The sequence below is a fragment of the Nerophis lumbriciformis genome, linkage group LG14 (genome assembly GCF_033978685.3).
Source record: "Nerophis lumbriciformis linkage group LG14, RoL_Nlum_v2.1, whole genome shotgun sequence".
Classification (NCBI taxonomy): Eukaryota; Metazoa; Chordata; class Actinopteri; order Syngnathiformes; family Syngnathidae; genus Nerophis; species Nerophis lumbriciformis.
This window is the reverse complement of record NC_084561.2, coordinates 22,680,132-22,694,379: the sequence shown is the minus strand read 5'-3', so window position 1 is coordinate 22,694,379 and position 14,248 is coordinate 22,680,132. Positions and strand designations below refer to the sequence as shown.

The window sequence follows — 14,248 nt, the reverse complement described above, 5'->3', positions numbered from 1 at the left end:
AGGTAGCTGATGTAACCGACCCAGGGACAGAGACTGAGGAGAGTTTGGGGGCGTCTGACTCCACCCAGAGACCAGCAGATTCCCAGACGGCAAGCTGTAAGATCCAGGAAACCTTATTAATACGCACGTGTAGCTCCACTTTGGACTCGCCCAGTGTGCTCACAACCTTTCCCGCCATTGAATTAGTTATCGAAAACTGTGCCGTGACTGAGAGAGCTGTAATGTTGTTTGTCTGGAAAAAAGGGTGGCACTACTTGGAACACCATTCAAACTGTCTTGTTATCCCTGCTATTAAGGCAAATTAGCTTTCTTACTTGTGAAATACAATTATGTGTTGCTAGAATGACATGTGATGCCACCATATTTACTGAATTATTTCACTCCACAGAGTAATAATCACTTTTTTAAATGTTGTAGTTGAGAGCACCACTATGGAGGCATTCTGTACAGAACAGCCCATCACAAGCTCTGGTATACGTATGCCACAGTCACCGAGGAGAACAACATATTCATTGCCCCCTCGTCCATCATCAGATCTAGGACCACCCACTCAGGTGTGTAACGGGCCTTTGAAAAAGTTCTGCTTACAGACATGTGGCACATTTTGAAACACAATTTATACTACACACAAAAAATTAGGGGTATTTGATGTGTAAAACACTGAACTGTTTAAGTATAAGTTTACCTACAAAGAGTATAGGTAGGTATGCACTGAAATTAATATTCTTGGCCAAAACCCAAAAATGAGAATACCAAGGCCAAAAACAGAAACAAATATTATGCCAATTGTTATTATTACCATTACATTTATGGCTATGACAATAATAACCTCACTAAAATCAAGGCATTGCAGTTCCACAAAGTAATGTTTATTTTTCAAAGAATAAAACAATCATATCATTATTAAAATATTTAGTTACCACTGGTATTGCAAAAATACAATCATATAATATCATATATTTTATAATAATTATGGATAGGCCAAATACTGAATGGCGGCAGAGACTGAGTCAATTAGCTCCAAAGAAGTCATCCCTTAATATTCAGTGCATTGCAGTAAGGATTTACTATCCACTGAAAATGACTCAACACAAAGCCATTGTTGTCTAAATAACTGGGAATACAAGTGAGTACCAGGTAGCAGTGTTTCGTATATATTATTTTTTTGTCACGGCCTGGCATGGTTACCTTTTGGACCACGACAGAAAGATTAGAACAGTCTTACTCGCGTACAAACCCAAAATATTACCCAAGCACGGTACATAAGTTACCTTTAACTACAACAAACTACTATTCTATATGAGAAACGTTGACTAAGCGCTAAAAAGGTATTGTTCACACTGCAGGTCACTTCCGATTGTTATGCCCATATGTGACCTGTATCGGATTTATTCATGTCAACGTTAACAGTACAATTCCGAATTTTTTAAATCCGACTTAGGCCTCTTTTATATGTGGATATTAATCAGATATGTATCCCATACGACTGCAGTCTGAACGATCGAAGTGACCAATACGTCGTCAAGCGATAAGCACCATAATTCATTGCCAAAATAGACATTTGCAAAATAAATACCGTATTTTCCGCACTATAAGGCGCACCTTCAATGAATGGCCTATTTTAAAACTTTGTTCATATATAAGGCGCACCGCATTATAAGGCGCACCACATTATAAGGCACATAGAATAGACGCTACAGTAGAGGCTGGGGTTACGTTATGCATCCCGTAGATGCGAGACCTGTTGTGGCTCAATATTGGTCCATATATAAGGCGCACTGTCAGCTTTTGGGAAAATTGGAGGATTTTAGCTGCACCTTATAGTGCGGAAAATACGGTAGTTGACAAATAAGCAGAAAACATTCAAAAATAATGTTTTAGGAACTCGCGTCAATGTTCAATCACTCCTGTCTCCAACTGCTTGCCCACACACTCTTTGGAGCGGACATGGAAGAAAATGTCCCGCAAACTGCGAGCGCCAAAAAGCTTGTCCTCTTCCCTCTTAATCTTTTATGCACAATAATTGGGTTCAGAAAATGTTGACTTTTGACACACAAAATCCTTGAAATTGCCACAAATGTGCCAGAACTGAGACCTATGTCCTGACGTCTTGACGTCACGTCTGCATGAGGGTTCACATTAGACATCACATTTTTTTGCAATGTGAATGACCCGTATTTTCTGCACTATAAGGCGCACCTAAAAACCACAAATTTTCTCAAAAGCTGACAGTGCGCCTTATAATCCGGTGCGCCTTATATATGGGTTAATATTAATATTAATTTTCATAAAGTTTCGGTCTCGCAACTACGGTAAACAGCCGCCATCTTTTTTCCCCGTAGAAGAAGAAGAAGCGCGCGGTGCATGCTGGGATATGTGACGTTTCATTTCCATTTGTGTGTTTATGTAAAGACCCCAAAATGGCTCCTATTAAGTGTGTTGTCTGTCTAATTATAAATAATGCAGACGAGGCGTGTTAACTGAGTTCTCAACGTTTACTCACAGCGTGCTCATAACCACATTCTAACTGCCAGCATACAACAACGCTTCTCAGGGCTACCGCGCATGCTCGTCACTATCGTTGCATGCTGGGTAGTGTAGTTGTTATATTTGCTAGCTCATAACATCACATTAAGAGACACGCTTACGCGCTTAATTCAATACTCGCCGTCATTCCGGGTGGATTGACAAAAGACCTCCAGCCGCTAGATATTGGTGTCAACAGGGCATTCGAAGCTAGACTGCTAACTGCGTGGGAACAGTGGATGACAGAAGGCGAACACACGTGACGTTCACCAAGACAGGGAGACAGCGCCAGACGACATACGCCACTATCTGCCAGTGGATCGTAAATGCCTGGGCTGATTCAGTCTCATCTGTGGTCCGAGCTTTCAGGAAGGCAGGAATTGTCACTGAACTAATAAACGGCAACGACACTGACTCCATTAATGACGACTTCGACGAGACTGAGCCGGCCATGTTGGATGCCGTATTCGCTCAACTGTTTAATTCGGACACTGAAGAAGAAGAATTCGAGGGATTTGTGAATGAGCTATAACTTCATAAAGTGAGCTTTACATTTTTATTTAGTGTGTTGTGTTGTGTGACATTAACGTTTGAGCAACGTTGAGTTATTGATATATTGTTATTGCTCTGCACTATTTCACGTGTTACTATATTGTGATTGCACGTTTGATTTACGTAACACGAGTAAATCAGCTGTTTATTCATTTTGGGAGTGAACGGAGTTGTCAGAACGCTGGTTTGTTATCTATTAATAAAGTTTGACTGACCTATCTGACTGTTTTGTTGACATAGGTGCGCCTTATAATCCGGTGCGCCTTATATATGAACAAAGTTTTGAAATATGCCATTCATTGAAGGTGCGCCTTATAATCCGATGCGCCTTATAGTGCGGAAAATACGGTACATAAAAAATTTAATTTAACAAAAAAATCCAAATTGGATATCTTACTTTGCAGTGTAAACACAGTCACTGTAATATGTAACTGTTACTTGCGTGCACAATAGATGTACAATGATGTGTACATTGTCTTTAAAATCAACGCATTCTTACATGCAGCCCAGGACACCTCATGTTTTTTTAAATCGCCCATGCGTGTTATAAGGCGCAGGCACCGCTGCATGAAATGAAACCAACACCTGGAAAAACATGAGATTATGGCGCACATTTCTTATGACACAAACAAGAAAACTTACAGCCGCCCACACACAAACACCAAGTACCGGTAGGTAAACTAGGCGATGAAGTCATCTACCCCTTTGAAAAAATTTATCTTATTATCTTTTGTTATTAGATGTCTCAGCGCATCCCTGCTCGTCGCCAGTCAGTAGGCAGGGTACCCCAACTCTGCTCCGGGCTCCCCAGTAGTGCTGTAAGTAATATCTGCATTACATTTGTGTTTTATAAAGTTTGTTTGAAAATTGAATCATACAAATCATTTGGCATTGTCTGTCTGCCTTTTTGCTGCAGCATCTATTCGACGACAACGACCGTATGGTTCCCAACACTCCCACATTGGTTGTGCCGCACCGCGCTGATGGTTTTGACCAGGCCGTACAGTAAGTCGCACATGTACACAAAGGAATATCTATTGAAATCTACAAATGATAATTCCATTCAACTGTGCGAAAGACTGATCATGCTTGTACAACAGCATCCATAATACCAATAGATCTGCAAACGAAAAATTTACATTTAAAGGTACCGGTAGTAGCTATTGTGGCCTTATTTGAAAGTATGTGTTTAGCTTTTATATTGTTACTATTAGGATTGTCTCAATCAAAATGTTTGCCCTAAGAGACGATTTTTTGGATACAGATCTGATACTTGACAACAGATTACAGGTCTGAAAATGTTTTAAGGCAAGTAACTAAAGTAAACATAGCACATTTGTATAAGGCTTATTTCATTAAATTTAGAATGTGCTTGTACTGTTGTAAATCTGATGATGTATTACGTTTGTAGTATTGAATGCTACATAAGCCAGTTTTAACAAAATCAAGTGGCCAGTGCACAATTACTAAACAAAAACTACTATTGGCTCTAGAGATTGGAATTGATACGATTTTTTCCGGTTCCAATTCCACTTTCGATTCTGCTTAACGATTCAGTTCTTTAACGGTTCTCTTATCGATTCTTATTTGGGGGGGGGGAGGGGGAATGTGTATTAGCCTTAATTGTGTTGAGTTTAGAGGTAAAATTACCTTAAAAAGCCTACAGTGAGGTGTAGCATAGAAGAAAAAAGTTAAGAAATATGTAATAAGTAAATATTCTTCTATAGAATTTAACAAAATAAATCATGTGGAAATTACACAAGAATGTACCGTTTAGTAACATGTAATATTAACTTATTACATGCATAGTGAAATATGTCAAACCTTTATTGGTTATAATTTTGGTGATTGTGGCTTACAGTTAATGAAAACCTGGAATTGAAAATGTCAGAAAATGTAGGGTTTTGAAGTGTAAGCCAAGATCATCAAAATGATAATAAAGGCTTGACATACCTCACTTTGCATGTAATAAGTTAAAATGGCATTTTTGTTTCACATTTGAAGTTAATTGCTGACATGAATGGACTTGTACACAATATTACAATCGTTTGAGTTTCACTTGTGTAATATGACTGGTGGGAAAAAATATGCACCTTTTCTCTGACTGCAATGGGTGCAAGCTTTTGACCACAAACTTGATCTAAACTTGTATAAAAACATTACTGTCTGAGCAACTAAGATATGCATTTGTGCACATTGATCCTACAAGCTGTGCTGTCATAGCACAGAATGATCGATCCGAGAAATACGAGATAGATCTTTTTTTTACAGTGCCTTTTAAGAACCGCAAAAAGAGTAGTACAACCAAAGAGTACTACGCTCACCAGAAATAATAATTAACATTAGAATCTATTTGCTATGCACGTTTCATTTAAATAAATCTTAAAATGCTGCAGTACAAACCAATATCTAAAACAATAAAAGCTTAGCCATTAAAACAGATAAAATACCAAGTCTAAAACACAATCAGTGAAGCATTAGAAACACAAAACATGCAAAATAGTGGGTTTTCTAACAGTGTATCTGTTTATTTTACTTACGGTATTTAAAAAAAAATCTGTACATTTTAGTATGTGTATAACTACTTTATTGGCATATTCAATAATATTGTGATTAGAATAACGGTGATAATTTTGGTCACAATAACCGTGATATAAAATCATCATATTGTTACATCCATACTCTAACACTTCAGCAGCACTAAGAGCGTACTCAGCCAAGGTAATGTTGCAATTTTTAATGTCAGCAAATTAATTGACTCTGAAATTTAATAATAAAAGAAGATTTAACAACTGGATAAAAGTTATCATAATCAGCTAATGTTTCAAATGAAAAATTAGATTTTATTATTAAAAACAATTATTTACTAACACACAAAAGTGCAGAAAATTGGTACCATTGAGTACCGGTCCCTATTCCCAGGTACTGGGAACTAGTACTGTATAGTTTCAAATGTGAAAGGTACCCATCCCTAGTAAAAAGGAATATGGAGATGTAATTGTGTCTCTCTGAGCGTGCATCCCTTTTGAAGGAATATTTCATGTGAATACAATCTTCCGCCATGTTAACACAGAGACACAGCTGTGTTAAAGATTGGCTGAGCTTAGCAGCTCATCAGCCGATCGTCGATCAGGTAAAATAGGCGAATATTGACTCCGATCTCGGGATCGGGACATACTGTATATAGGTACTGTTAATTGAGCATAGGTAGGCTATCTTTCTATTGTTTTAGTGATGCTATCCGTCTATTGTTTTATTATATTTGTAACTGTTTTTCTTATACTTTTGTTAGTTCTCCTCAAATGGCTACAAGCCGAAGCTTCCGTTTTGGCCAATCAGACGACGTGCCACAGACCAGCTCAGATCTAGGCCAGCTCGCATCTCAAGGAGGTACACTGCCTCTCTTTATTTCTGTGAAATGGCAACAAAACCAAATTTAACATTTAGCTTTATTGTGAATGTCTGCAGGCCTGGGGATGTTTGAAAGCCCTTTGTTCCTAGCGTCTCATGAAGAGGAATCTGGCGGACGCAGCGTTCCCACCACACTGCTGCAATTGGCAGCCCCAGGTATAATGCCATATTCAATGACTTGAAATGACATGTCCGCTTAGCATGAACAAACATTGACTGGTCTCCAATTGTTAGTCTTCTCCGAAGTGGTTCCGTCAGACGCTTTGGAGCCGGCCTCTCAGTCTGTTCCCATGGTGAGCACGTCCACTCCTGGCCTGGTTGTGCCAGGCATGGCCGGTACAAGTGAGGATAGGAATGAGGTCTTCCTTGAGTCAGACCCTGATAAGTAAGTGTGTGTCTGTGTTAATATTAGCTGCTCTGACCAATTAGAACACGACCAAGTGATATAATACAAATGTGTTTTTAGAGCTTCGGAGTCCTAAATGTTTATTATTATGGTACCGTATTTTCCGCACTATAAGGCGCACCGGATTATTAGCCGCACCTTCTATGAATTACATATTTCATAATTTTGTCCACCAATAAGCCGCCCCGGACTATAAGCCGCGCCTACGCTGCGCTAAAGTGAATGTCAAAAAAACGCTGCGCTAAAGTGAATGTCAAAAAAACAGTCAGATAGTTCAGTCAAACTTTAATAATATATTGAAAACCAGCGTTCTAACAACTCTGTCCCAAAATGTACGCAAATGTGCAATCACAAACATAGTAAAATTCAAAATGGTGTAGAGCAATAAATAGCAACATAATGTTGCTCGAACGTTAATGTCACAACACACAAAATAAACATAGCGCTCACCTTCTGAAGTTATTCTTCATTCGTAAATCCTTCGAATTCTTCGTCTTCGGTGTCCGAATTGAAAAGTTGCGCAAGCGTGGGATCCAAAAATGGCCGGCTCCGTCTCGTCGAAGTCATCGGATTCAGTGTCGCTGTTGTTGTGCAGCAGTTCTGTGAATCCTGCCTTCCGGAAAGCTCGGACCACAGTTGTGACCGAAATATCTGCCCAGGCATTTACGATCCACTGGCAGATGTTGGCGTATGTCGTCCGGCGCTGTCTGCCCGTCTTAGTGAAGGTGTGTTCGCCTTCGGAGCTGTGTGAAAAAAGCCACCCGGCCTCTTCGCGTAAACTTCCCTTAACCACTCGCTCATCTTTTCTTCATCCATCCATCCCTTCGAGTTAGCTTTTATGATGACGCCGGCTGGAAAGGTCTCTTTTGGCAAGGTCTTCCTTTTGAATATCACCATGGGTGGAAGTTAGCATGGCAAGCTAGAACCACAGTGAAGGATGACTTCTCATTCCCTGTGGTGCGAATATTCACCGTACGTGCTCCCGTTCCACAGTGCGGTTCACAGGAATATCAGTTGCTGTGAAATACGGTAGTAATCCGTGTGCGGATGGAGAGATTGCGTCTTTTTATGAACCGGATCCTTGTCGCGTAGTAGGAGCCATTTTGTGGTCTTTACAGATGTAAACAGGAAATGAAACGTACGGTGATATCCGCGCGTTTTTTCTTCTTCTTCCGGGGGCGGGTGAAGCGCTTCCTGTTCTATGGGGGCGGGTGCTTTCCTTGGCGGTTGCTTGCGTAGAAGAAGAAGCGCTTCCTGTTCTACCGGGAAAAAAGATGGCGGCTGTTTACCGAAGTTGCGAGACCGAAACTTTATGAAAATGAATCGTAATAAAGCGCACCGGGTTATAAGGCGCACTGTCAGCTTTTGAGAAAAATTGTGGTTTTTAGGTGCGCCTTATAGTGCGGAAAATACGGTAGTATGCTTTAGTTGGTCATCCTTCTTGTCTCTGTCGCCTCCCACCGGACTGATGCACACTCCTTTTTGCTTGAGCACGTTTGTGTGCCAACTCAAGACATAAGACATCCATCCATCCATCAATCCATCCATTTTCTACCGCGTATTCCCTTCGGGGTCGCGGGGGGCGCTGGAGCCTATCTCAGCTACAATCGGGCGGAAGGCGGGGTACACCCTGGACAAGTCGCCACCTCATTGCAGGGCCAACACAGATAGACAGACAACATTCACACTCACATTCACACACTAGGGCCAATTTAGTGTTGCCAATCAACCTATCCCCAGGTGCATGTCTTTGGAGGTGGGAGGAAGCCGGAGAACCCGGAGGGAACCCACGCAGTCACGGGGAGGACATGCAAACTCCACACAGAAAGATCCCGAGCCTGGGATTGAACCCCAGACTACTCAGCACCTTCGTATTGTGAGGCAGACGCACTAACCCCTCTGCCACCGTGCTGCACTTTTAAAACATGGAGTATTCTCACTCATACACTTTCTGTCAGGCTTGTAGAATGTATTGTATTCAGCTGCATGTTCATGACTGTACAGTACTATACACGTATTACTATTTATGGGTTGTTTTATTTTGCACTATGGCAGTCATCATTAATAACTGCCAGGAGAAACAATTACATTGTTTATACAAATGGTTTTGTGTCTAAGTCCATCCATCCATCCATCCATTTTCTACCGCTTGTCCCTTTTGGGGTTGCTGGAGCCTATCTCAGCTGCATTCAGGCGGTAGGCGGGGTACACCCTGGACAAGTCGCCATCTCATCGCAGGGCCAACACAGATAGACAGACAACATTCACACTCCCCACTTTCCAATTGTGTGGCCAGGAAAGGGTACCATGCTTGAGCATGGTATGAAACACTCACACTGGTCAAACAGCTGGACTGGAGTGTCAAGCTTGTCTTAGCACAGACCTGGGCAAATTAAGGCCCGGGGGCCACATGCAGCCCGTTAAGCTTTTCAATCTGGCCCGCCGGACATTCCCAAATAATTTTTTTAGATCTTTAAGATGGAAAGTGTAGCCGCCATTATGATGTGCAGTGATGTTTTCAAATGACCGTAAGTCTTCAACTTTACAAAGTATTTCAATGGTTGGAATCTGCATAATATACTAGTTACTATGGTAATGTATTTAGTTACTATGGTAATCTAAGTCAGAGCAGCTCAGACGAGGCACCAAGCAGTGTGGGTGGGGAGCGTTTCCACAGAGTGTTTCCAGAGCGTCCAGCCTAAAATGCGGGTGTCAGGGGCAGATTTTTACAACAAAGTTCAAAAGCTTAGTGATTTATCAGATTATAGGTGTTTTTTTTTTTTTTGTTGCGTTTCGCTTGATTGTAAAATATGTCGATGGAGAGGGGGTGCGACAATCATCTTTTGTCAATATTCAGTGTTTTATCGTTCATAGAACAATTTAAAATTCCGTTCCGTTTTTTTAAAGGCGGTCTGTCATAACGTTTTTAGCATTCAATCAGACGTTATTGTGAGGTTTTGTATTAGTGTTCCTAAAAATAGACATACCAGCCCCCAGACACATTTTTTTCTCTAAATTTGGCCCCTGCGTCAAAATAATTGCCCAGGCCTGTCTTAGCACAATACAAACTACAGTAGTACCCCAACGTACAAGCTTAATTGGTTTTGTAACAGAGCTCTTAACTCAAAACACTTGTACCGGTATCTCAAATTGTCTCCCATTTAAATGAGAATGCACTACAAACAACTACAGCAGTTTTAAGAAATAATGTAATAATAATGTACAGTGTTTACCTTAGAGAGAGGACTGTACGGTATCTCATTCCAGCTGCTTCTAAGTTAAACACAGCTTTTCCATATTTGTAAGAATTAATTTCTGCTGTTTATGTATTGTTTGTAATTAGGATAGGATAGGATTAACTTTATTCATCCTACAATGGGGAAATGATTCCACAAAAATAAAGTGAAAACATTGAAGACTGTAAGACACTTACGTGGCGCTATTTCTACATGCAGCAACCAAAAGTAAAACGCAACAAAAAAACAAAAATGAACAAAAAAAGGGTAATTATACATATTGCGCACATAGGACTGCAACATGCTTAGAAAAACAGCAAAACAAAAACACCATCTCAACAACCACATACACTGCTGTGGTGTTCCACGCCATTGTCTGCTGGAGTGGGGTCAGCATGGCCAGAGACAGGAACAGACCCAACAACCGACCAAGAGAGCAGACTACGTCCAAGGCTGCCCACAAGCACTCGGTTAATGTCCGGTCCGCACAGATCAGCAGAATCCGTCCAAGGAGCCCAAAGTGTCCGATACATTCTCACCCAGCCAGGACTAAGTGAAGCTTGTTCTTCCCGCCGTAGAAAGAGTGAACATCCCCCAAGACAACAGATGACCAACACTGCCCAAACCTCAGCCCTGTGTCCTGATGCTCAACGCCAGCTCTTCAGGCCCGTATCCACCCGTCTCTTCCGCCGCATCTCCACAAAAAAGCAGCACAAAAGTGCCACCCCTCATTGCGCAGTCCCGTAGGAGCCCGACCAAAAGGCAAAAACACATGAAAACAAGAAAGAAACATTAAAGAACACAAATGGGGACACAAGAGCTCAGAGCTCCTGCAACCAGCTACATCGAAGCCATCTTAAAAAAATTTGCTTTTTGGCTGGCGGTAGACTCTGCTTCAGCATGGTGCAGATTAGCAGTGATACGCTCAAATTGCTTCACCAAGTTGGTGACACGCTCAGTCATATGTTTTATGATTTATTGTTTGATTCAATGAATATCATCCCCTCTTTTTCCTCAGCGCTGTCTTTTACACTCATGTACTTTCTTCCCATGGTTGGAAAACAAAGTTTTGGCTATCTCTAGCTATAAGTTAATGCAAAACCAGATGTTTTCGGCAGATCTTATAGGTGTCACTGTGGCATTTGCTACGCCAACTAATGGCATGGATGTTTGTATCTCAAAATTTTTGCCTGAAACACAAAGCATAACAATTAGCAGAGAGACCGCTTTTATTTCAAAACACACTTAAGTTGCGGTACCACTGTACTTGGCGTGCCCTTTAACAGTGTTCACTGTCGTGAATATGTCGGCGTTAAGGTATCGGGAATCATTTAAGTTTTTCATTTGGGTTTGACTTTTTTTTTTTTAGTATAAAAGCAACATTTTATAGTTGACTGTTTATATAGTGATCTATAAATGTTGTCAACTACAGTTATACAATGCTGGGGATGTATAACATTTTATATTCCTTGTATTCCACTTTAGCTCCAGGCCAAGTGCTGAAAGTTCAGTGGATGCTGTGGTCTCTCAGGATGATTTGGTGGAGCCGAGTCAGCCTTCTGATACGACCAACCTGCCTTCGACAAGCCAGGAGCCTTCTTCTAGCTCTGCAGGTACACTTTGACCTAACCAGGGCTGTAACTAGGTTTTGACAAACACCGAGGTGAAAAATTGGTTGTCCAAGAGGAACTTTGAAAAGCTGAAATCATGGGTATCCCAGCACTATATACATTATATTACCTTGAGCAACAAAATGAATTTCCAGAGTAACAAAAGTTTTAATTTAGACTGACCATACGTTTTCTTTTCCCCGGACATGTCCTCTTTTGCGGGGCTGTCCGGGCGGGGTTTCTTAAATGCCTCAGATGTCCGGCATTTTGAGTCAGGGTTGCGTGTATTTTCAATGTACGTCCAGGGTTAAGAAGAGGTTAAAAACAAAACAAATTGTGAAAGTGTGCGCACGCAGCAGCATTCGTGAGGGAGGGGCAGGGACAGAGAGAGCGAGGGAGTGGATTGATTGACATACTTGCCAACCCTCCCGATTTTCCCAGGAGACTCCCGAATTTCAGTGCCCCTCCCGGTAATCTTCCGGGGCAACCATTCTCCCGAATTTCTCCCGATTTCCATCCAGACAACAATATTGGGGGCGTGTCTTAAAGGCACTGCCTTTGCGTGCCGGCCCAGTCACATAATAACTACGGATTTTCACACACACAAGTGAATGCAAGCATACTTGGTCAACAGCCATACAGGTCACACTGAGGGTGGCCGTATAAACAACTTTAACACTGTTACAAGTATGCGCCACACTGTGAACCCACACCAAACCAGAATGACAAAACACATTTCGGGAGAACATCCGCACCGTAACACAACATAAACACAATAGAACACATACACAGAACCCCTTGCAGCACTAACTCTTCCGGAACGCAACATTATTTTTGGGATTTAAGAATATGGTCAGCCTATTTAATTGAGCTATAAGGATCTATCCATCACTCAACTAACATATTCGATAATCAGCATGAATTTGTAACGGGCCCTTTTTTATTAATATTTTGAAGTTTAGCATATTAAACAATTTTAACATCAGTAAAACATACATTTTAAAAACATACCAAATTTTGAACCACGACCAGGCTTCGAACCCACCGGAAGTGATGGAAAAAATTTTGCATTCATGTTTTAATCAAATCACAAAGCATGGCGTGGCCAGGAATACGTTTAGGGGCGGCACCTGACTGACACGACGACAACAATTACCAACAATTTTTCACGTCAATTTTATTCAGGTGAAAGCAACAGCAGTTAAATCAGTATGATTTCATGTTAACATTATGTTGACAGCACATTTCCGCTCAGAGTATATTTAAAGTAAAAGTGCACTTCATTGCGTTACCTTGTTGGAGTTGTAGCGGGCTGTGCAAGACCAAAGATTGTATATTGAGAGAGGGTGATCTACGCATGGTGATATACAGCACAGCGCACATGATGTCCTACACAGAGTACATTTACAGTCAGTCATATCATCATCCTTTTGTCACCTAAAAAATACAGACGACATGACCTCGGTGTCCTCAATGGTAGTTACGGTCATGAATGTAACGCCACCTTCACATCAGGAGACCGTGTGTAATCTACCATCTTTTGTGAGTCAAACATGGTGTGTTTTGCTTTTTCAGACACAAGCAGTGCTCCAACCAGACCTGGACACAGCAGACAGCTGCAGCGTTGGCCAGGTAGTCGTGGTGGGCGCGTCAGGAGAGGAGGTAATGTCTGACCTTATGATCACATTGTTTATGCAACTATGGGTACCATCCACTAGTGTCTATGCACAGACATCATTTCCTGTGTACAGATGGTCCTCAGTTTAATTAATTAATTAATTAATCAGGAAATAATTCACAGCGCTTCACTTTTTGTAAAAAAATGTTATGTTACAGCCTTATTGCAATATGTAAAAAAATTAAATTCTGTCCTCAAAATACTACAGACAATACTCCATAATGATAATGTAAAACGGTAATAGCAAATTTACCAAAAAATATATTTAAATAAAACAATCACATGTGCATAAGTTTTCACATGAAATTAGACTTTATGAAATGGTCAGTGGAGAACCATAAATTATATATATAATTGTAATTTTGGTCTGTAAACACAAGGTTCGCCTGAATATAGTAGTCTGTGTGAGTTAGCTTTTTGCACTTCATTATGTCTCTTAAGCGTGAGGCAGACATGCGTAAAAGAAAAATGACATAAAATTAGACTTCATGAAAGGCTCAGTGGAGAACGGTCCAAGCCGCCTAAATACCGTAACCATCATGAAAGATAAATAGGGTATTGTTAAACATGTGAAAGGATTTTTCTACTATGAAATGGACAGTGACAACTAAGCAGCATAGTAGTCTTATTATTGAGACTTTCTCTTCCAAATAATCCTACCTGTCCCTCCCTTGCAGCAAGGAGTTGTTCTCTTTTTTATTAATTTTGAAAGTTCATTTAATTTTGCATTTATCTCTTTATTACTATATTTTATATGTCCCTCACACTTCATGTTTACAGTGTGAATGATTAATGTGTTAATTAAAGAATTCAACAAACTTTATTGTCA

The 14,248-nt window shown here is 40.7% G+C and overlaps 1 protein-coding gene across 1 annotated transcript in view; it reads left to right on the top strand.

Moving 5' to 3' along the window:
• The window catches only part of tprb (translocated promoter region b, nuclear basket protein), a 63,181-nt gene that overhangs the window by 47,763 nt on the left and 1,170 nt on the right, over positions 1-14,248 (top strand). The window contains exons 42-50 of the mRNA XM_061975793.2: positions 3-96; positions 418-554; positions 3,819-3,896; positions 3,995-4,083; positions 6,371-6,468; positions 6,547-6,645; positions 6,724-6,874; positions 11,617-11,744; positions 13,317-13,403. Of these exons, the coding sequence (XP_061831777.2) occupies positions 3-96; positions 418-554; positions 3,819-3,896; positions 3,995-4,083; positions 6,371-6,468; positions 6,547-6,645; positions 6,724-6,874; positions 11,617-11,744; positions 13,317-13,403 (961 nt within the window). The remainder of the gene's footprint in view (positions 1-2; positions 97-417; positions 555-3,818; positions 3,897-3,994; positions 4,084-6,370; positions 6,469-6,546; positions 6,646-6,723; positions 6,875-11,616; positions 11,745-13,316; positions 13,404-14,248) is intronic.